General features: G+C 38.9%; 1 protein-coding gene across 4 annotated transcripts in view; it reads left to right on the forward strand.

The window, feature by feature from the left end:
* Positions 1-1,129: 1,129 nt before the first annotated feature.
* SUPT3H (SPT3 homolog, SAGA and STAGA complex component) overlaps positions 1,130-24,400 on the forward strand; it is a 304,062-nt gene continuing 280,791 nt past the window's right edge. The window contains exons 1-2 of one of the 4 annotated variants that reach the window (XM_064145783.1): positions 1,130-1,489; positions 13,210-13,304. In XM_064145783.1, coding sequence (XP_064001853.1) covers positions 13,210-13,304 — 95 coding nt within the window. In that variant the 5' untranslated portion in view covers positions 1,130-1,489. The remainder of the gene's footprint in view (positions 1,490-13,209; positions 13,305-24,400) is intronic. The other 3 variants (XM_064145785.1, XM_064145786.1, XM_064145784.1) reach the window with 3 other exon arrangements.

Below are 24,400 nucleotides of genomic sequence, written 5' to 3' on the forward strand. Positions count from 1 at the left end.
GGCAAAGCTGCCATTGCTAGCCATCAGAGGGAAAACACAGCCCATGCTTCTAGAGGGAACATATTTAACCACCCTGAAGCACTTAATCACTCTAGTACCAGGCCAACTGTCTTAGTCAGGGTGGGTCAAGCTGAAGCATATAATTAAGGGCATTGTCCAACTGCCTCCTAAACACTGACAGTCCTGTGACATCAACCACCTGTCTGGGGAGCCTGTTCCAATGTTTACCTACCCTCTAGATAAAGAAAGTGCTTCCTAATGTTCAGCCTGCCCTGCTACAGCTTTGAATCACTTCTTGTAGGAAGGCAGAGGTCAGTTGCTTCTCCCACACAACAAACGGACACGAGGAAACAGCCTTCAGTTGTGCCAGGCGAGGTATAGATTGGACATAACGAAAAATTTACTCACCAAAAGAGTTGTCAAGGCTTGGAACAGACTGCCCAGGTAAGTGATGTAGTCACCATCCCTGAAGGTATTTGAAATGCGTGTTGATGTGGTGCTAAGAGACATGTTTGGTGGAGAACTGGCAATGCTGGGTTAACTGTTGGACTTGCTGATATTAAAGGTCTTTTCCAACCTGAACGATTCTATCGTTAACGGTGTACTTAAGCAGTACAACTTGCTGTGTTGGTATTTCCGAGGACAAAAACGTGTGCAGGTATTTCACTCCCTGAGAAGACGACACAGTACCACTTTAAAGCACCTGCAGCTGCACAGAGGAGGGTACATGGCCACCTGCACTGAGGCCAGACACCTGTGTAAGAGGATCCCCGCTCTGCGGAGGATCCGGCCTCCGCTCCCCAAACCTTTCTCAGCGTTGCGCACCGAGAGTAGCGCTGAAGACTTTTACTGCTACCCTCTAGCTGCGCCCGGCGCTCAGGGGGGAGCGAGACTGCCATGGGCGCCAGGGCCCTCCCCTCAGCCGGCAGGCGAGCAGCACCTGCGAGAGGCAGACCGCGGAGGGCCACAACGCAGCGGGCTGGCGGCCGCGACGCCGGGGAGGAAGCGGGGGCGAGCACGGCCCCGGCTCCACCCCTGGCCCTGGGAGGCCGCGGCCGCCGCACAGCAGATGGAGGCGGAGGCGCGGCGCGGGCGCTGTGTGGCGGAACCGGCTGCTCTCCTCCCCTCCGCGGGCGGCGCCATTTTGCCCTCCTCCCTCCCCGCTTCGCAGCGTGTGCGCCTCTGCGCCGGAGCTGCTGCGGCGGTGGCGCTAAAAGGGGGGGAGAAGCGGGAGAGAGGCCGCTGTGTTTTCGTCCTCTTCATTTCTTGCCTCGACCCAAGCAGCGCGTGGAGGGGAAGGGACGAGGTCCAGTGCCTGCCCCGCTCTTCTTTCACCTTTCGCATAGCCGCACACAGGGTGAGGGTGGTGGTGGGGGGACGGGACTGGACACCACCAAGCCAGGCTGCTCCTACGCTCCTTCCTTCCGTTCTTCCTCCTTTCTTTCCCTGGCACATCTCAACCTCCTCATCCATCCATCCGTTCCCGGGGGTGAGCCTTTTTGAGTCACGGACAAGAACACGCAACCACACTGTGTTGCTGCTAGCTAGCTTAGCGAGGTGGCACATTTCTGGGGCCTTAAAGCCTGGCGGGTGCCGTCAGGGAGAACCGTGAAGCGCTGCTTTGCGGGAGGGGGCGGCTGGGGATACGGGGAGAGGGGAGGGGGGGGGGGGGGGGGGGGGGAGCGCTTCTGGTAACTCCGCCTGTGTTCCGGTCCTGCGTTTCGCAGAGTGCGAGCTGCCGCTGAAGCCTAACTCGACGGTGGGTGTGTGGCCGGCAGTCACGTGAAGGGGCTTCTCCACATAAAGCTCTGGTCTCCAAGCCAAGATGCTGAGAAGTGACCCCGCTTCCAACCCTGCTACCTAGGTGCCAGCTTGCTCCCGGCTCTGCAGCCTCCTAACCACGCAGTTTTTAGCGTGAAAGGCAACTCGGTGTGGGTTTGCTTGCTCTGGGGAGGTTGCAGTGAGCAACTTCTCCCATGTTTCACTCTTTGGTCAGTTTTCTCATGGCCTCCAGTATTGCTTCACAGGACTCTGCCCTGTTCGCTTTGTTGCCTTGCAGCTAGTCTTGAAAGTGTTTCTAGGCTTGGAGTTGTGGTGGAGGTTAGGCTTTGGCCTGCAGTGTGCAGTAGCAATTGGATGTTGTTAATTTCTTCTCTGGGCTCTGATGCTGAGAAATGTCAACAGTTGGCATATTTGGTCTGGAGGAAGTGGATTTTATTTATCTGGCACTAACAGGCACAGCTGTTTACTAACAGGAATCCTGTAATGTAGAAATTACTAGGCTGCTGGAAAATCCTGAAAGCCTAGGAGCAACAGCTACTCAGAATAATGTTTCTCTGTGTAGGGTTTAAGTGGTTTTGCCACTTACTAACTGTATTTTGACGTGTCCTGTGTACAGATAAACTGCTTGTAAGTTCCTGGAAGTTATACAAATGAGTGTTTTGGAGTCCATGAATGCAAAGCACAATGTGCATGAAAAATACTTACTACTATGTGTGTGATGAGCAGCTAAGAACCTGACATTGTGGACAACCAAGTTTGCTGTATGGCATGATATGTAATGATTTATTGTGAGACATTTGATTCCTAAGAGTGAATTCATTTCAAGGTCTATAGTGGTGTTGGTGATACACTTAAGTTTGCTTTTAAAGTCTTTGATGTAACTCCCACATCATTCTCTTTTTTAGTACAGGCCATTCTTTCCCTTTGGCTAACAGTATCCTGTGCTGTGGTAACTTACTTGGCAAGGTGCAGCATACTGCTCTGTTTTTGCACATCCTTCTTCATTGTTGGCCAGATCCAAGTGGCATGGAAGACAGTGTGAGTCTTTCTGTTAACTTTAGGTTTTGCACAGATTCATATTTGCATTTTACTGACGTGCAAGTGTGTTTTTATTCTGTGTTCTTTCTATCTGTTGTTGCTGTGTAGATAGGCATCTAGTTGAGGATATCCCTGACTAGATGACCTTTGGAGATCCTCTCTCACCCAAACCATTTAAAAAGTAGTATTTCTACCTGCAAGCTTCATTTCTGAGTCTTGTGAAAATGTTAGGTTTTGGCTAGATAAATTCTTTGCCATGATGATTCTGAAGATCTCGAGGTCTAACCAGACTACATTAAAAAGATGGGAGGAAAAACTCTCCCAGATGACTGGGAGGTCATCTGTCCCAGAAGTGAAAAAGAAACCCTTCTATGCTTCACTGTCGGTTTGTGCTTGATTTTCAGATACATGGATTTGGAAATACTGTTTAAAGTTCGACAGGATTCAGTAGCCTTTAGATTGCCAAGCCTTCTGGTGTTATAAGCAACCAATTTATTGTCATGGGCTCAATTCTGAGTAGCACAGAGTAGAACTCTGAAATTTGATTAGTCAATTAGTAACTTGTCAGCATAAGCCAGCTGTAATTGAGTAAGCTACAAATGTTTTAAGAATTACGTATAATGGTCTAGAGCAACACTGAACATTGTTCACATTGTTGTTGCTGTTGTGATGTGATGCCCTCAAGCAATGAGACCAGATAGACAGTGTCTTTCCTAGTTGTCATTGCACAGGTGTTTTAAGGAACGAGGCCCCACTCAAGCAGTGTTATGACACAGAACCTGATTGAGTTGATGCTCTTGTTGTGATTGTAAAATATCCACATGTGTAGATATAAAAAGTATGTGAAGAAAAGGAAGCTAGTTGGAATCATAGAATCAGTCAGGGTTGGAAGGGACCACAAGGATCGTTTAGTTCCAACCTCCCTGCCATGGGAAGGGACACAGGCTTATGGTCTTATGGAACCAGGCAGTAGTGATTTTGTTACAAGCAAATCTGGAGCTGATAAGAAACTGAATGTCAACGATACTGAAAGTGATATTGATTAGATCTGTGAACTGTTTGACATTCATAGTGCTACACATGTAGTCATATTAATTTGAAGTAATCTTAATAAACTGAATTTGCAAGCTACGGCAGAATAAATTTGTAAGTAACCTTTGGGCTTTCTTTACCCCAATATTTTGCATATGTTTGAAGTATTACATTTGATTACAAAGAGGTGTTCAGAATCAACTGCAAAGTTTCTGATTCACACAGCTCTTTAAACTGATGTAAGAGAAGTAATAGTAATGGTGAAAAGAAGCCACAATCTTCTATAAAGGAGCTGATCTGAAGCAACCAGGCATTGGCCTGACTCCTGCTAGTGTTCCTCAGATAAATGATATGAATTAGCAATGCAGCTCTCTGGTGTAAGAGTGCTTTAAAGAATCACATACTTAAACAGCAAAGAAAAATGTGTTTTCAAGTAAATGTGAATCCATTTTTAGCAAAAACCTGTTGGACATCATGTGCAACCCTGAGATAATTGAAAGGAGCTGATGTCTTGAACATTACTGAGTGACCTCTTCAGATAGGCTTCTTAAGAGTTAATTTTCCTGTGTAATTAAGGCTGTGTCAGTTTTTCCTGTAATTCCTCTTTGTATTAAATGTGCAAGTAAGCAGCAATGGAGGTAGACATTTTCCACTCTAGAGAATTTAGACTTGGGATGGCAAGCAGCGAACAGGAGAAGAATTCAACAATAAAGACCTGGGGAAAGTTTATGTCTCAGCTATGTATTTGGCTTGTCATTCTCAATTGGAAATTTTTGGTATGTACATTGATGACCAAACTTGAGGGCAACAATAGAGCAATATATGAAATTTCTGATATACCAGAACATTCACTTAAGTTTGGGGTGGGTGTATGTTCTGAAATTATTTTAATTTTATTTTAAATGGTGAACTAAGCACAGCTCAGAGTGATGCAGAAGGAAGAGGATTGATTTAATCACTGTGACAGGTTGGGAAGTTAATGCTGTCTTGAAAGGAACTGAACAAATGAAGGCAGGTGGAGATCTAGAGAGAAATGATACTCAGAATTAATGCTGCTGGTAAGAAGAGACTAAACTTGGTTGTGCTCTACAGAGCATTGGTGAAACTTTGTATGTTAAGTTGCTTTAGATGAAGCTAAAGGTTGATGGGAACCACAATGACTGATAGATTTGCTTGTTGGCAGATGGGCAGTAAGCATACTGGCAGAACTGACTTGATGCATTAATGTGATAGGAATGTTTTATTCTTTGGAAAAAAGCAAACCAGTAAGGGACTGCTTATCTTTGCACTCTGGAGTCATATATTTCAGTTCATAATGACTTGAAGCTGGTGTGTTGTGTTGTTTTTTTAATCACAGAACTTGCAAGTATACCTTTCTTCCTTTACTTAAAATTTTCAGTGGTCACCACAGGAAAACCACGGTTGCTAAATTGTGTGTCTATACAATTAAATAATCTGCATGGTAGATTCAGAATATTGGTATATTCTTTTAATAATATATTTAAAAAAAAAAAGCAGTTGCTATTCCAGATGAAGTTATGGGTTCTGCTCTTTGGCCACAACAACCCCAAGCAGAACAGGGGGACACAGTCTCAAGTTGTGCTGGGGGAAGTATAGGCTGGATGTTAAGAGGAAGTTGTTGGCAGAGAGAGTGATTTGCCATTGGAATGGGCTGCTCAGGGAGGTGGTGGAGTCACTGTCCCTGGAGGTGTTCAAGAAAAGCCTGGATGAGGCACTTAGTGCCATGGTCTAGTTGTTTAGCTAGGGCTGGGTGCTGGGTTGGACTGGATGATCTTTGAGATCTCTTCCAACCTGCTTGATTCTATGAAGTGTCTGATGGTACTGTAATAGTAAAAGTACTAACAAACACAACCCTCTCTTTCATAATAAATCAATTGGGATTCTGAAAAAATGCCATTACATTTACTTGCTTAACTGTTGTGGCAGTGTGATGATTGTGATAGCACCTGGAACTGAAAACACTGTAGCTAGGCATACTCTAGGAACTCTAGTTGACTGGCTAGGGCTGGGTGCTAGGTTGGACTGGATGATCTTGGAGGTCTCTTCCAACCTGATTGATTCTATGGTTGCAGCAGCCAGATTCTGGAAGTTATGGAAACTTCTGCTGTTAGTTACAGGTTGTTTCTACTGTTTTATTAAAGCATTTTTAGGAAGCAAGCAAACATTCCAGTGATACTTAATTTGCAATGCTGTTAGCTGCTATATGTGGCATGGAGTTCTGCAAAAAGTGCTGCATGTTCAGTTCAGAGGGAGATGGGCATATACATTAGATTAATTTGTCTCTCTTGGTTAAATAAATGGCTTCTGGAGAGGACAGAGCTCTGATTAGACTTGAGTTAGAAATGCAGAGAGAAGTGTTTGTAAATATCTCCAGATGTGAATGCATTCCTCATGTAAAATTATGCTGTATGTTTCTCAGTCTCAAATAAGTAGTCACATCTGTGTACCAATAGTCTTCCAGTAGTCCAGACCATTCTGTAGTCTGTTTCAGAAGAGGCTTAAATAACTCATGTGTAACTCATGAATGGAGAAGTAACAGCTTAAAATATGAGGATATGCAGGATCATTTCAAGTGAAATATAGGAATTGTTTTGCAGAATAGATCCAGAAGGTTATGCTTTAGTCTGTAGTTGGTTAGTGTTTTTCTTTCCCTGAAAAGTCATTGAGAGTTGTGCTTTTTAAAATGTTTTCATTTAGGGGTTTTGGTAAAATTAATTCACAAAGATACTTTCATACGGGATGCAGAAATGGATGTTAAGGATTATTTTATCTCCAGAGATGTGAAACAAGACAGTTTTAATGATAGAATCAATAAGATGTGATGCATTCTTTGGATTGAAATCTGTGCCTACACAGAAGTTCTAAATGGGAATGAATGACTGAGTTGCCTTATAAATGGAAAGGAGAATATGATGAGGACTTGTGTTCCTTGCATTCATGTGGGCCTTCCAAGCATGTTTTGTTCCAAGAAAGAGTGTCACAGTTAAAGATATGATGCCTGTTTGTCTGAGTGATGAAAGCTAGGCTGTGCATTGACAGCTATAAGACGAATATTTCTTGCTGGTATTCACTTTAAAATACATCTATTGTAAGCATCCAATCTACCAGGTAGTAAATGGAAGCAGCAGTAGCAGATGTAATGTGTTATCGTTAGCGTGAACAGTGCATGCATTCCACTTTGTGATAATTAATTAAATGAAAGAAAGCTGAGATTGCATCTCTAGCTTTGAACAATATTATTGTCTGCAGACCTGATGCAGATGTGTTGCTGAATGCCCACAGATTGCTTCTAACCCTGGATTCACTCTGTCCCTTCCTTCAAAGTTTGTGCCTTTGCATTATCTGCTCAGCTTTTAAGAGGCCCTGTTTAGGAAATATGGAAGCTATTCATCTTACTGCCTATAAGCAAAGCCATTTCTTAATTATTACACAAGAAGCTGATTTTTTTTTAACCTGATAAGACGATGATGGAAGTTTCATTATACACTTAGAATCACTCATTTGTTTTAAAATTCTGGCCATCTGTTCATTGTACTTATCTAAGTGTTTCGAGTTCCAGCCTGCTTGAACAGCTTGAGAGAACTTAAGTATTTAATAGTTAGTATTTTAATTTTCATTTATTCCATGCTACTGGGAAAGTGGGTGATCAGCAAAATGCAGATGTACTCCAGTATTTGGTTATGGGGTTAGTTTTTTTTAAACTCCTTTATTACAATTTTGAACATACATTTAAAAAGCATGTCTTGCACGTGTTCAGCAGGGTTTGTAGTTTAAAAGAAGTGCACTAACAAAAAAAATCTGTTTCCTGTACTTAATTAAGTTCTTACATCTCCATTCCTAGAAGACTCTTATCTTACACTCTCTTGTCTGGTAGTAAGGCCAGACATGCAGTAAAATATTCTGGTAACAGACTAGTTAATCTAATTACTCTGACGTAGAGGGTGTGAAAACAAAAGCAGTAATTTTACTTTTGTGTTATTTCATAGTCATTGTGGCTTTTCTTTCCTTCCTGTTTTGTTTGGGTTTATATAAATGAAAATATGTCAGTCTCTAAATTTTTGCATGGTTTCAGGTTATATGCAAAATGTATTTTTGACAGACAAGAGGACTGATGCAGTAACCACATGCAATGTATGTTTGAATTAAGTCATCGTAACAGTAGTTCTACTCTAATGTGCTGCTTACTATGTATAAAAAAAACTATTCAGAGCACTGCCTTTTTGGCAGTTCTGCATCTTTTTAGCCTAGAACAGAGGTGTCAGATAAAATCTGTGAGAATCTGCTTTTGTTTTAAACTGACCTAGTTTAGACTTGTCCAAGAAGACCAGTGGTATCCTGGGGTGCATTAAGAGTGACAAGGTGAAGGGATATTCTCTTCCCCTTCTGTTCTTCCCTAATGAGTCCATATCTGGAGTATTGTGTCCAGTTCTGGGCTCTCCAGTTTAGAAGAGACAGGGAACTACTGGAGAGAGTCCAATGGAGGGCTATACGGGTGATTGAGCATGTCTTATGAGGAGAGGCAGAGAGACATGAGACTGTTTAGCTTGGAGAAGAGCAGACTGGGAGGGGATCTTTTCAATGCTTTTCAATATCTATAGGATGAGGATCAAGAGGATGGAGCTAGACTCTTTCCAGTGGTGTCCAGCAACAGGACAAGGGTAAAGGACACAAACTTGAACACAGAAGTTACAACTAAATGTAAAGAAAAACTTTCCTCTGAGGGTGTGGGAGCACTGGCACAGGCTACTCAAAGAGGCTGTGGAGTCTACTTCTCTGAAGACTTTTAAAATCTGCCTGGACATGATCCTGGCCAACCTGCTTTAGCAGAGAGCTTAGACTAAATAATTTCCAGAGATCTCTTTCAACACATACTATTCAGTGACTTTGTCTGTCTTTTTTTGTGTGTGTGTGAAATGGCAGTAGTAATGTTTGCTCTTCCTGATTGTGTTTAGATCAATTATTGAACAGATTTATTGGAGAACTCTTCTGTAATGGCTGTTTGGATGCACTTTTCTCTTAGGTTGTCGTGTGACATTTTGGCAGTGGTTGTTGGTGAAAGTATTTAGGTTGTATTAAAAAGAGAGAGTTGTTGACTCTGTGTGTATATATGTGAGACTGTTTACATATGTCTCAAATGATGTGAAACAGCTTGGAGATGTGGTGCTCTACAGTTATGGGCCAAATGTATAGTATATAAATTAATTTCAGTTTTTAGGAGCAGTAGAATTTAAAGTCTAACATGTCTCAACTGAATCTTGACTAAATAGATGGGTTACACAGATCACTTACTGATTGTAGAAACATCAAGGTGAGTTGATATTGTTTGGTAATTTCAGAGTGAGGATGAATGTGAAGAATTGCTATGAAACTAAAATCTGCCCTGTGTCTTATCTCTGTGATGAGGATGGCCCTAATCTTGATGTGAAATGGTTTCAAACTTGTTTCCCTCAGCTGAGAACTCTCTTGTTCTGCTAATTCATATGGACCAAGTACTGTTATCTATTGTAGCTCATTAGTGTAAAAAAACCTGAGATTACAGTAGGTGCTTTTATGCATTTATATTGAGGCACTTAGTGCCATGGTCTAGTTGATTGGTTAGGGCTGGGTGCTAGGTTGGACTGGATGATCTTGGAGGTCTCTTCCAACCTGCTTGATTCTATGATTCTATTACATACACCTATTAATGTGTGTTTTTCATCATTGTTTTTGCAGTATTTTGTTTACAGAAAAGAATTTGTAGAAGCTGGACCTATGTAGCTAGGAACTCATAATCAGTAGTCCAAATAGCATTAATCAGGCATTATCTTCTCCTCCTGATTAGCACAGAGCATGCTGAAATAATCTGTGACCTAATCTGAACATCTGCATTCAGTTTGTAGAGTATGGCAAACAGCTGCATTTCAGTTTGGAGCTGAAACAAATACAGTATAGCAACCCATTGAAGATTACAATAGGCTTTACAGATTCATGTTAGAAGCACTTATTGAAGGAAATTGAGTTGAGGATGCCTCTGCTTTTGAATGATTTTTTTTCTCTCTTAATGTCCGGAAGAAAGGAATAGAACATACAGATGATGGGACTTTGATGTGTGAAGAAGTTAATTATCTAAACCATCAAACAAAACATGGGCTGTGGAAGTAATTATTGTAAAGCATCTGAGGAAGCCTGACAAGCTTTTGGCTTTCTGTTTCAAGAAGAGGCTGTACACCTGCTTGATTTGAAAGTTAAATCATTTGGTTGCAATCTGAAGACCAAGTTTCTAGTGAACCAGTAGCTGATAAACTTTCAGCTCCTAAACTTGCTGATGCTTACACAGATGTACAGCCCTTTGAGTTTTTTCAGTAAACTGTTGTTGTCCACTTGGAGGGCTGGACCCTTGAAAAGTAGTTACTCCAAAGTAAGACATGCATGAATCACAGATCTTAGGCTGTGAGGAGGCAACTATGAAATTGTTCTATGTTAGTGGGAATTTTAGGAAAACAGTTCATAAATTTGCAGAACAGAAACTCACAGATAAAGCAGAATGTTTACTGTGGATGTTGAAAAAAAATACCCATACACTTTATAATTAGTTGTAAAAAAAAAAAGACTTAAGAGTCTTTTATGGTTATTTATAAGAATCATAGAATGGTTTGGGTTGGAAGGGATTTTAAAGATCATCTAGTTGCAATATCCTTGCTATACACAGGATATCTTCTACTAGATCAGGTTGCTCAATGACTCTTTCAGCCTGGCTTGCAATACTTCAGGGTTGAAGCCTTCACAGCTTCTCTGGGCAACCTGTTCCAGTGTCTTAGTACCCTTGTGGTGATGAATTTCTTCTCAATGTCTATTCTTAATTCATCTTCTACCAGCATGAAGCTATTACCCCTCAGCACTGTATGCCTTTTTACAAAGTTCCTCTCCAGCTATGCTGTATGCCCCTTTCAAATACTGGAAGGCTGTTCTGAGGTCTCCCTGGAGCTTTGCTTTTCCAGGCTTAACAGTGCCAATTCGGCCTGTTGTAATAAGAGAGATGCTCCAGTCCTCTGGTCATCTTTCTGGCCCTCCTTTGGACCTGCTCTAATGGTTCCATGTGTTGGTAACTCAAGAGCTAGACACGATACTCCAGGTGGAATCTCACAAGAGCAAAGTAGATGGGGAGAATCACCTTGTGATGGTTTGGGTGTTCCCTGACCCCCTGCACTTTGGAAATCACCCAGACTAGACTCAGCCAGCTCTGGAAATTGAACAAAGCTTATTATTTACAGCTTAGCAGAATATACAAGCAGATATTTACAGTATATACAGTTATAGACAGAAATATACAAGGTAAAAGGTAATACAGAAACACAACAGCCCTCCCAGAAACCTGAGTCCCCAGGAAGGGCTCCCAGCTGCTCCTTCACCTTCCCCCTACCTCTCTCAACCTTACCCCAGTCCCAAGGAAGAATGGAGGTTTGGCCAGAGGTTTAGGATGCAAAGTGGATTAGTCAAAGAAATGAAGGGTGAGGTTAGAGAGAGAGATGCAGCTTGGAGCTCCCCAGCAAGAGAAGAATGTGCATTATGTATGTGTGGATTCTTATATCTCTCAGCAAGCCTATGAGTGAAGTAGACATCACCCTTATTTTCCTTTTCACAGCCTGTAATGTAGTTCTTCTCACCAAGACATTCCAGCTAGCTTCAAACTAGCACACACCTCCCTTGACCTGCTGGCCATGCTGCATTTGATGCAGGCCAGAATCTGGTTGGCTTTGTGGTCCAGTCTTTAAGCTTCAAGGCAGATCTGCTGCTTATGTTTCAGGGTATTTTCTACAGCTGTTTCAGAAAATATTAACTAAGGTGTTCCCTGAACTACTAGGATGTGAGCAAAATATGGAATATACAGTTTATTAAATATATTTTTAGGAATAGTAGCACTGTGGTATTGGATATAAATATATAGTTACTAAAATGGATTGTAGTCCGTCCCAGTCAGTTAATGAACAGCAAAATGCACATATATGCCCAGATATTTGGGCTGTTCCTGATATATGAGTATCATTGGAGATTTCACTCTTCAGTGTATGCATGAACTTTCCTAGAACTACTCTGTCACCTTCCTTCATGCTACAGATGTTTTACTTTTTAATTTTTTCTTAACTCACTAATTTTACTGTTTACTTGATGTGACTGATAATTGCTTACTATGGCAGAATCTGTTAGACACTTAAGTCTCGTCTTCAACCACTCATGATTAAAATCAGACTTTAGTGGGAGTACAGTTGTGATTAAAATTTCACATGTGCATAAGTGCTTGTAGGATGGGGACCTAAATTAGATTGTGCCTGAGGATGAACAGGCCTGTGGAAACTTACCTACTTGAAAGCATTAATAAAAGTAAACTTATATTTAAATGCATCAACTTATTTTTGTTGTTCATCTGTTGTCTGTTGTGCCTCATTAACCTTTCAAACCACTCATTATATTAATGTGTGGTTTCATTGTCACTGCTACTGCTGATAGTACAAGAAATGAGCAGTACAACTCATCTGTTACTAGTGTGCAGCAAACTGGAAGAGGAAGAAATGTTTTTGGAATACGTTCTATTTCTCAGGAAACTTACACAGTATTTGCAGTTCTTCATTAAAAAAATTCCTGAGGGGAAAACGGATCACTCTGTTATGTATTTCTGGAGATTTGAATAAACTGAATAAATTTTGATTTGCCTGTCTTCTAGTAAAGAAAGTCATTTTAAAAAGTGAAATAGTTTAAAGGAGTTTTACTTGTCTGTTATGAAGGAGGAAAATGTAAATATGTTAATTGCTTTGTAGAGTGCAAGTAGAATTCTTCTGGACGTGGCATGGAGTTTCTTTATGGAAAATTTATATAGAAAAGGTGTAAAATATTTAATATAAAGATAGTACCTTCAGTCATGTTAGCATTGTGATGGTCAGGTTGCACTTTCTGAGACATTTCTCTTTTAAAGACTTAAGGAATATATCTGCTTAAAGCTGCTCTTTTAGAAAGCAAGCCTGAACTCAGTGCTAATTGTTCTATATGACTTTTTTTGAGGCATTACTTTCCTGTAAGTCTTATTGGAGATAGTGTGGATGTGATTTACTAGTGCTGAGGATACTGCAGGAATAGAACAGGATGTAGCAGGATACTGATGTGTCTGAATTCCAGTACTTTGTTACAGTAGACATTAACTTATGTTTTCTACAGTGGCTCAGGTTAGGGTGCTTTTTGCATGAGGAGTCTTTACAGGCATGTCTACCCCAAACAGCTTTTCTTCCCTTTTGCATCCCTACTGTGACACATGCCTACTCTTTTTAAAAGAAAAGCATGCTAAGTACGTTGTCTTTGTTTCCTCAGATGAGCAGCACTGTGGCTAGCCCAATGTCAACAGTTGCCTCTTCAAGCAGTGGAAGAAAATCAACAAGTTTTACACCTGAGTTGCAGAGTATGATGTAAGTAATCAGTGCAAATATCTGGTGATATCTGCACTTTCAATGTATCTTTTAACTGTTTTTTGTAGAAAGTGCGATTGCAAGGGTGATGGGGCAAAGAGGAAGAGTTATTAGCAATGGAACTGTTAGTGCTTCACTTCTGTTTTGTAGAATGTTCAGAGTTGACAGGTAAATGCAAAACACGTTCTGTACTGAAAGGAGAGAAAGTCCTGCTGAGTAAAGAGATGAATTTTTACTGTTAGTTTAGAATTCTTTAGAGACCTATATTTCTCAGTAGTTCTTCAGGGAAAGCTAAGCTTCCTGTTGTCATAATGCACTTATTTAACTAAATGCTTTGTATTGACATCTTTCAGTGCTAAGACAGAGAGTTAAACTGCTGAGATCATAATATTGGTGACAAAATTAAGATAGGAAACACTTCTAAATAACTGGATGTTGGTAGATAAGAAATAAAGCTGTTAAAAAGATATCTTATTATTTCAAATTAACAGTGGTTTCTTGTATAGAATCACAGCTGGAATTGAATTTCTGATTATGTAGTTTACAGTGTCTAAAACGTGGGATGTTGTTTAAACAGGTGGGTTTTGTCAGTCTTAAAGGTTCTTGCATAATCAGAAGGATTCCTTCTGTAGAAAAAAACTCTTTATCTTGACTAGTGACCTACTACAGTGGGCTGCCTATGAATTTTCTTTTTGTACAAAAGCAACACATTTATCAAAAAGTTTGGCCTGCCACTACACAGATCTTTTTGAAAAAAAAAACCCTTTTCTTCCCTACTGTCTGCATATATCCAAGACACTGTACTGTCAGGTTGAGGGAGGAGGGAAGAAAGTAAAAATCTTGTTTGCATGTGGATTTGTGCCATGGATTTATCAAACACTTTAAAGAATATTTCAAGCTAGAGCTAAAAGAAGTCTAACCTTTAAGGCTGCAGATAGAGGGCTGTGATGTAGTGGCTTGTGTCTAAATCATACTCTTTTTTTCCTGTTATTTAAATATGATTGTGAATGTTACTTATGGAGCAAGAGAAGAGCATACACATTTGCCAGTTGCTGAGGTCAGCTACACATAAAAGGGAGCATTTCTTTATGAAATTTTGTAAAGTCTTGAAGTGTTCCTCCCTGTGTTCATTTGTCACAAGTTGAAAGCTAGTTCCAGAGTACTGAGATATAAATCCATGGTTTCAAAAGATAATGTTAGTCATTGGCTCTTTTCACTAGAGTCTTGGCTTGGAATGCTGTCCAAGACGTTTAAATTAGAATAAGGTAAAGAGCAGTAGACTTAACCAGGAATTTTGGGCTACTGATTTATACCTACATTGAAAGCACTCAGTATTTGAGAGCTTATTTTTACTGTGATACTGCTTTTTTTTTTAAATGAATTTTTAATCAGCTATATATATCAGTATGGTTTCAGCATCCACACTCTGACCTATGGATGGAGTTTTAATGAGAAGGATTTTTTTTCATTGAAATTATGGATATGTCCTGACTTTGATGCTATCCTATTTAATTTAGGTTATTGATTGTTGAATATATATTAATTTATTTGCATGTGACTTTTAATATATTCCTTTCTGCAAGTCTTTTCTGAAATGTTCAGTCTCCTTCCCCTATCCATTGTGTTACAGCTGAAGGTTAGGACAGGAAGAATGGTAAAGTATTTTAAGCCTCCACAGACCATAGTTATTTACCTGCATAAAAACGGCATTTTTTTCTTTTGGCTAGTTATGGATGTGACAATGTTATCTAATAAATATAGTAAATCTTCTCCATGTTGTGTGCCAAGTCTCCCACCTTCCTTGCTCTCATATTCTCAACCAGTTCCTAACAATCTACTCTGTCTCCCTGCTGATACTTCTAGGAGATTCAGGAGTTTAGGTAGATAAAATGGTGGGAATAATGCTGTCTTACTTGTTCTGTCATGTGTTGTAGAGTAACCTTTTCCACCATGTAGTAATTTCTGATTTGAATTGTTATATGGGCAGCAGAGATAAAAGGAATTAGTTGTCTCTCTTAAATTCTACAGAGAATTTCCTTCCCAAAAGCAGATAAATTTTCTTTCAGTTAAACATCCTTAAGAGTCTGCTAAAATGGAGCACAGAATACATTTCACAAGTATTTTTCACTATAATGTAAATGAGATTATGAACTGTTTTATGTGCCTTGAGTCTTCTAAAATAGATGAATACTTGGTACAAACCCAGTGGTTTGCTTTATTGAGTTCTTTTCAGAGAGAAAAATATTATTTGTCTTCTTTAAGATAATTCCTTTCAGTTACTCTTCACATCTATTATAGTCATCTGCTCTGGAAAATAAAAGTGTTGCTCATAGTGGAGAAAATAACTATTAACTGTGTTGAGAATGGGTATAAACAAGCACAGACATTAAGTTTGGACTAAGAGAAGCATCAATTTGGATCAGCATCTGGGGAGCCTGCAAGTTATTTAATTGTAGACTTCCTGATAAGTATTTTGAAACTACCTTCCCTGCCAGAGTACACATGATTCTGTCAGAATGTAGAAGTTATTGTTGGCCATATAAATGGAAGAAATAGACATTTTCCCTTTTGCTTCAGAACTGCTGCAGTTACACTTTGAAAGCTATGCAAACAGATCTTCTCTGCTTTAAAGTAACAAGTTTTCTCAGTTTCACTAAACTAGTAGGAATAGAAGAAATTCATTGAATGTAATGAGCACATTGAAAATCACATTTTTATTGTTTGCTGGAAAAAGAGACTTTTGAAATTATAAAGTGCCAGGGATGAACCATGCAGAGAAAAAAAAATGACAGCTGTTTCTTTTGGCCAGGACTGCAAAATGAAGTTCCCCCTCTAAAACCCTGACAGAAGCTGGCATTTTTTGTAAATTACATAGTTTAGGAAGTTACAGATTCTCTCATTTAAGCAGTTTATGACAAATCCTTGCTGACATCTTAAGATCCTGAGAAATATTAGAGGCTGGAGCATTACAGTGCAGAAAAGGTAACAACATTTTTACAGAAAAGAAAACAGACTATGTCTGCATGTTTAGTTTTGAAAGTTGAACAGGATAATCTGTTTCCTAAGGATTATAATCCATATGGAGTAATATGAAAAGTGACTTCCAGATGTCCTGCCTTTCTCAACCAAAAGACAAACTTCAGAAATAATTCATATAGGGACATCGGGCGCCAATCTAAGATGGCATTTGGTGATTTGTGCTGATGTTTAAAAATGGACTGTTGGACTTTTAGAGACTTAAAAGGCAGAAGGAAGGCAGAAGAACTTTCTGAATTAGAGTATCAAATCCTCTTATAACCCAGTAGTAAGATCTGGAAGTCTGTGGATTACTGCCTCACAGTCTGAGGATGGTATCTTTTAGATTAATGTATAATCTGCAGCATTGAAGTTTTGAGTTGAGGTTTGCTTTCCAGGAACATAGAAATTGTACATATAATGTTCAGTTTGTGAGTAATCTCATTTCAGGTGATAAGGTTGTTCATAATGTCTTTTATCTATGTTACACTTTATTTTTTAACCACAGCATTAGGGAATGAGCTGATTCCTTTTGTGGAATTGTATTTCTATGACAAGATTACAAATTTTTTCTGATTTGAGAACTGAGGAAATGTACAGGAAGCTCAAAATGAAATCTTAACACATGTGTAAAGTTGCTCTTATTATCCATATCATATATTTTATTCTAGTAATAAAGTGGTTCTGGTTTTCCATTTATTTTCAAATATTTACCTGGATTTGAAGGCATTTCTGTGTCTGTTCTGTATGATATTTAATGTCTGTGTAAACAGAATTAACTGGTGATGGTACTTAATATGCTGATTACCTTAAAAAGGAATATAGAAATAAATATCAGACTGTTAGGGATAACCCAAAAGTGTCAGTTTACAGTGTAGTGCCTTTTACATGAATATGCTTTGCTTTTAACTGTTAAGACCATGGAATTACTCACTATTTATCTTACAATCTTTTAGAAAATCATAATGCTACATAGATTTTGCTTTGGTTCCACATCCTTTATTTACATTTGGATATTTTTATTAAGTTACCATAGAATTTACAGCAGTAGGTGTTAATAATTTAAGAGTTTTTCACCAAGTCTAGTGCATTTTGCCAAGGTTTGTTTTACATAGCTTCATTTGCCTGATCTACAACCTGTTTCCAAACTAGCTGCTACACTTAGGTCAGTTAAATTACAGTTCTGCCCAGTAGATTCACAACTGTGATGATTTTGCAGTGGCCATTAGAATTCATCATTTGGTTGAGATTATCTACTTCGCAGTATAAGCACTTCTTATAGAGCAGATATCTGGGAACCATGGCATTCTAAACACTTATGTTGAAGACTTTGCCTCAGCTATTGCAGCAGTTTCCAAAAATATTAATTACCACAGGCTGAAGTTAATTGGGAAGTTGTTCAGTGTGGCTTTGTTTTCCTCTGATGGGCAGTGTTCTTTATGAGTCTGTACTGGGACCAGTGCTGCATAAGCATCTTTGTTAGTGAAACTGACAGTGGTTTCAAGCACACTCAGCAACTTTACCGTGACCCCAAGCAGTGTGGTGTTTATGTTGAAAGGAAGGGATGCAATTCAGAAGGACCTAGACAGGCTTGAGAGGTGGGCCCCATGCTAACTTCTTGATGTTCAGCAAAGTCAAATGTAATGTCCTGCACCTTGGTGTGGGCAATACCAAACACAAACACAGGCTGGATGGAGAATGGATAGAAAGCAGCCCTGAGAAGAAGGACTTGGGAGTGCTGGTTGATGGGGAAACTCAGCATGAGCCTGCAACGTGTGCTTGTAGCCCAGAAAGCAAATAAAATCTGGGCCACATCGAAGCATTGTTAAGGGAGGTGATTATCTCCCTCTACTCCACTATTGTGAGACTCCACTTTCAGGACTGTGTCTAACTCTGGAGCTCCTGACACAAGGAGGATGCAGAACTGTTAGAGCAGAATCAGAAACATGGTGAGAGGGATGGAGCATCTCTCCTATGAAGACAGGCTAAAAGACTTGGCATTGTTCAGCCTCGAGAGGAGAAGGCCCTGGGGAGACTTCATAGCTACATTTCTGTATCCAAAGGGGGCCTACAGGATAGCTGGAGAGAGATATTTTTCTGGGCTGTAAGTGCTCATTGCAGGCTCACATTGAATTTTTCATCAACCAGCATCCCCAGTCCTTCCCAGGGCTATTTGTTGTCCAGTCCATATTTGTGCTTCAGATTTCCTCAACCCAGGTGCAGGACCTTGCACTTGGCCTTGCTGAACTTCATGAGGTTGACATTTGTCCACCTTACGGACACATTCTAAGTTTTTGAATGTGAGATGAAATTATCAGAAGTATGATTTCTGAATTAGTTTTTTCTCCTGCTGATGTATTTGGATAACACTTGCTGTCTTGACTTGGATTATGATTTGCTAAGCACTGAATGCTCTGGAAAATCTCACTGATTTCTTCTAGTATCAGATGTAAAATTCATTTTCAAATACAGAAATGCAAATTCTGTTTGATAACAGCAGTCCTTATGTATTCTAAAGTGGGGTTTTCTTGTCACTTAGGAAGTTCAGGCAGTTTGTTGTTCACTGCTAAGCAAGTGCATGCCATATGTGACATTAAAGAAATGTTGTAACTCATACAGCTGCACTTTGCCAGACTGGCTTGTGTTTGTTTGTTAATGCAGTTTTGGATATCAAAATAATTCTAATCTAAGTGCTTTGAATCATTCAGACTACATACTAACTAGAAAAAAAGACCCAAGCCAATAACACAATAAGTGGTTTGTGCTCTTTGCAAGACATAATTTATTGCTGAATGTTCTACCTAAAGTGTTTTGTTATATAATTTAATAAGATTACTTTTAAAATGCATTTTTTTTGTCTGATTTCTAGCTCTTGTCCAGAAATTGTTGCCATTCTTTTTAGCCTGCTGCTTGGGTCTGGATAAACATCAAATTTTGTTATCCTAGGCTTCAAAATGCAAATGGAATGTATTTTTTTACCTCTCTTTGTGACAATGGTTTTGGTTGCTGGTAAGCCCTGTTTGCAGCTGTTAAACTATGGCATTGATTTTTTTGTTTGTTTGTTTGTTAGATATCCCCAGATGTGTAAGTTTGATTTACCATTGTGAGGCAGATAAAACATAATTATGAGAGATGCCAGACTCTGTATGACACTTCCCTTCGTGCTGGGTTCAGTTCTTCCCTGGGAAGACAAGTTTTAAGAGTGGTGACTTGCATATGTTTTAGCTTTCTTGGAATCCAGAGCAGATGCAGACCTTGATTCTACTTTAAACAAGTAGAATGATTAGGAAGTTATGCTGAATAGACAATCTTGATGAGTTGGTTTAATAAAATGGTCCAGGCCTTATGCAACACACAATGAGTGTATGTTTGAGATTAATTTGTTTTTATCTTAGTGTTTGACATATAGTAGTACTCATATAAATCCTAACATGACTGTTACCTTACAGCTTCAGTTGATTTTGTGCTTATCTCTCTTTGCTTTGAAGCTGATCAGTAAAATCTTCTGACTTAAGGTAGTCATTCGGAATGACAGTGGAAGAAAACAGCAGGAATGACCTGACTGAAGGACTGCTTTGGTTAACCAAACTGTAATTTGGGATTGTAAAGAATTTCTCTATTCCATACTTGTTTACCATATTTGAACCCAGAATTGTGCTGAGATTGCACTGTTCAAAAATAACCACTTTGGCCTACTGAGCCGAAATCCTTCTTTGCAAATGGGCATAGAAAAAGCTTTTTTTTTCCCTTTAGTAGAGAGACAAGGGAAGGGCAGTGGCAACAGATGTGGTACTTGTTTATCAGACTGTTTTGTTTTTTTCCCCTCTGTCTCATTAAATGCATCAGGCTGGAGTGATATGAGACATAAAAGGAAAACTTTGGTATCTAATTTTCTTAAGTAGAACAGAGTTTAGGAAGGACATTCATTAACAAAATCACTAAAGCTCTTTCTGCTGCTGATGTGATATTTTAAAGCTTTTAAAGGCAGAGTCTCTTCTGTGTACAGTGCTTAAGGCAGTAGGATTTTGAGGAGGCCTGATAAATCTCACAGAACTGGTAATAAAATATGCAAGAGGTGAAAATGGAGTGAGTTTTTAAAAAAGCTGTTTGAAATTTCTTTCTTTTGGGCTACTTCATGTCTGCATTTTGAAGTGCAGTTGTTTTAGAACTCCCTGCAGTACCTTGTAGTAGCAAAGTTCCTTGAAAGATATACAGAACTTTGACATTATTAGTGTCAAACGTTATGTCTGAAACAGGATTGTTTTATCTTTCACTGCTTTCACTTGCCTTTTTTAAACGTTGTTGAATATACTGTTCCTCCTTATGATGGGGCCAAAAGTTGGTGGCTGATCTTACTTAACCTATGGGATAGTACCCGGACATTATTTTACATGAGGTAATTAAATTGCTTAGTCTCATAACAGACCCATGAAGGAGCAATCATGTAACTTTAGAATTACTTCTATATTCAGGAAGCTTGCGAAACAACCCAACATGTGAAGGGTGCTTTTGAAGAAAGACTGGCTATAATTTTTTACTACTAACTGAAATTTATCATTAGTCTGAGTTATGTATCTCTTGCACTTCTGCTTTGCTAGTCCTATAGTTTTCTCATGCCTATAGTTTTCTCAGTTAATGTATGAGGTTAATTTATGAAATGAGTTTTGATGAGAAGAGCTCTTCTAAGGAACATTCTGATGCATGCAGTTCTCAGGTAGATCCTGTGTTTGAAGTAATGTTTTCAGATGAAATGCATGGTTCCAGGATTCTGAGCTTGGATTCCTGGAACTTTGTGGTTTCAGGTTTTGACAAGTTGTTTGAAGGTATCATCTTGTACCAAAGTAAAAGGTTTTAAAATCTGTAAATATGTTGTCCTGATGAAGAGAAGATGTACACGTGTTGTAACCAAATGCTGATTAAGCCATAAGGTAACACATTAATCACATGCAGCTTTTTCTCTTTTCCCCAGTGTAAGTAGATGGCAATGAATTAGTTCTATCAGAATGAACCTGAAAATCCATTTTGACTCTAGCTGTGACTGTAACTGGCAGATGTGTTTGTTCTTAACTGCTGAAGTCTCTAAACTGCAACCGCTTGCAATTTTGGTTTATTTTTGTCATGTTTAATTTGACAGTATAGGATGTATGTATCAATGTGCTGTGTTGTTGTAGAACATTATTCATCCATTCAGAATGGTAAGGACTCAATAATTGCTGTTAGCTTTTTCAGTTTTCTCAAGTCACTCCAGACAACAGTTAGAAGGAAACTTCAGGTTGCATTGTGTCCTAGATGGCTAACTCAGAGTGTCTTTGTAATCTAGGTACTGTTTCGGGCTCATTTCATTATCTGTTCCATAGATTTGGAGAGCAATACTTGTGTGGTGTGGGTTTTGTTTTTTTTTTCCTAAGCCACAAAGACTGTATAATCTTTCTCAAGCTTTGGACTGGTGCTGAAGTCTGGCTCCCCAGTGCATGGTTGTCTCTTTGGAGGTACAAGATAGCCCTTAATGGTTACAGAAATGTGTTTTGTGTGTTTATTTATCATTGTGAATTCAACATAGTAACTTAGATTATTGCATTCTGCTTAAACTGGTCTCTAAGATGATTTGTTATCCTCAAATCCCACACTGGCTTTAGGACTTAAAATAAGCCAGCTAAGTAATGATAGATAGAAGAACTTGTCTTGCACAGTTTCTAGCACTCTATACATAAGTATACACCATTTTTTTAAAGGATAACTAAGTGTAAAAATGACTGTCATACTCCTTCCATTTGAATACTGAATATGTAAAATAGATATAGTATACTGCATATTAAATCTTTATGTCTCTCATCTATAACTTGACATTTATTCCTATGGGCCAGCATTTTATCTGTTTCAGCATTTCTGTAGGACCTTAGGTAATGATGCACTTAGGTGTTGCAGTAATTATAAAGGAATCCACCCTTCCCTCCACACTTCCTGTGGCTGTGAATTAACTGAATATTGTTTCTTTAAGCTTTGCTGCAAAAATGTTAAATAGCAACTTAGCAGTTGTGATATAAATGGATGGCAGAAATGTCAACAGGACTAGTGGGTAGGTGAGTGAGGAAAGGATATGAGGAACAGTGTAATGTCACATTTTACATTATTCTGCAAAATAATGTTGGTGGTTTCTTAATATGTTAGCACTTAGGAGCTTTTATATCTACAAAACCCAACACTACCCAGAACATGTACTTTGTTATTAAGCTTTTTTCCTTTAGAGAAAATGTTAAGCAAATTACTTATTTGTGCTACCAATTTGGTGACATTTTCTGCTTCTGCTTTAGAACAGAAAGCTATAAGCACTTCGTGGTATTAAAAAGCAGCAGCTTCTGACCTCATGTACCCTTCTCTGGACAATAATGTGTCTTTGTTACTTATTTTTAGCTTAGATTTTTTTTCCCCTTTCCCCCAACATGATTTGTACAACCTTTAGAAAACTGAGTAGTTGTGGTTTTGAATCATCCTCCTTTTCTAGACAGAATGAGTATTTCTGAAGAAGCATTGGCTTCCTTATGAGTGGGCCTTTTTCTTACTTAAGAAGACAACACTCATGACACTATCTCACTCACTGAAAAAGTCTGAGTCTATAGTATTGCATCTTCTGCATTGTGACCCTGGAAAGGACAATGTGTTAAGTATTCATTTAATTTTGTAGCAGTGTTATATTCCTGGCAGATGCCCTGTTGTTTTCCTTTAACTATGATTCAGAGTAATTTGGATAAATTATCTTGAAGGATTGTATTTTGGTCCCAAAATAAAGCATGACTTTGTGAAACTATAGGAATACTTCATCATGAATCAGTCTATCTTTGACTCTGTGTGCGTGAAGCCTGCAGCGTATCTAGTGCAAGTCTAAGTACTGCTATTTGTGCTTTTGGTGAAGTACAGCAAAATAGGATAAAAAGCTGAGCTCTACACACTGACAGAAAAAGGTAAAGAAGCCTTACAGGAATAACTTTGAATTCCACAAAGTATAAGTAAATGTAAGTGGCCAATTAAGTGTGGGACAAATCAAATAATGAATTGTGACAAACTTTCTTTTCTATTTAAAAAAGTAATACTTTTGTATTAGAAAAGATATGTGTTAATTCCATAAATAATATATCCTCCCTCTAAACCAAGCTTTCATTTTGAAGTTCTATATTTTTTTACATGATAAAATACTCATAGGAAATAAAAACTCAGAAGGATAGGCCCATTTTTCTGTGTGTGTGCTCATTTTTTTATATCAGTTTTCATATAAGTGCTACACACAAGCATACATGCTCATTCTCAACAGTTTGGCAGGATTTCTGCACTGGGGAGTTTAGACTGGAAGGGACTTTTTGAGGTTGTTCAGTCCAAGCTACCTGCTTCAGGCCTACTTGCTTCAAAAATATATGAGAAAACTGTTTCTATTTTATAGTCTGCTTTATTTAACTTCTATAGCCTGCAGTAGTAAACTCTCTTTTCCAATATAGCCAAGCTAGTGTAGTTACTCTGGAAAAAACCTTTTAAATGTAGAGTAGAGCAGTATCTAAAATTGCTAAAGTTGATTTTCTGGAAAGTCCCTTTCACTAGCCAAGAGAAGAAAATAATGTAGTCCTTATGGAAGGTATGTTTCAATGTGGTTTAATGTGTGACTCCATAACTGTGGCTACTTCTCCTGATAGACTGTAAAACTCATGCAAATCTGTATTCCTGAAATGTAGACATCACGGTGATTCTGCATATTTCCCTGCAAAAATAGGACTTCACTTCTGTTATTAAACACTCTCTTATGGTTCTGAATTGTGCAAAACTTGTGCAAAAAAAAGTTGATTCCTATTTCACAGACCTGCTTTGCAGTTATGCTAAATTATTTCAGAATACTGTTAAAACCAGAATTTACTTCATATGGCTGTTACAATGCTGGAGGTTTCTATGAAGGAATTGTTTGTTTGGTTTTTTTCAAAGTCAGGGGTTTCAACAAACCTGGAGATGTGCAGAAGTATTGGATGAAAAACTACCCTTCTGTTTCTCCTTTTTAGAAAAAAAATGGTTTAATCAGTTCTGTTTCTTACTATGTGTGTTTC

The sequence above is a fragment of the Pogoniulus pusillus genome, chromosome 7 (assembly GCF_015220805.1).
Source record: "Pogoniulus pusillus isolate bPogPus1 chromosome 7, bPogPus1.pri, whole genome shotgun sequence".
Taxonomy (NCBI): domain Eukaryota; kingdom Metazoa; phylum Chordata; class Aves; order Piciformes; family Lybiidae; genus Pogoniulus; species Pogoniulus pusillus.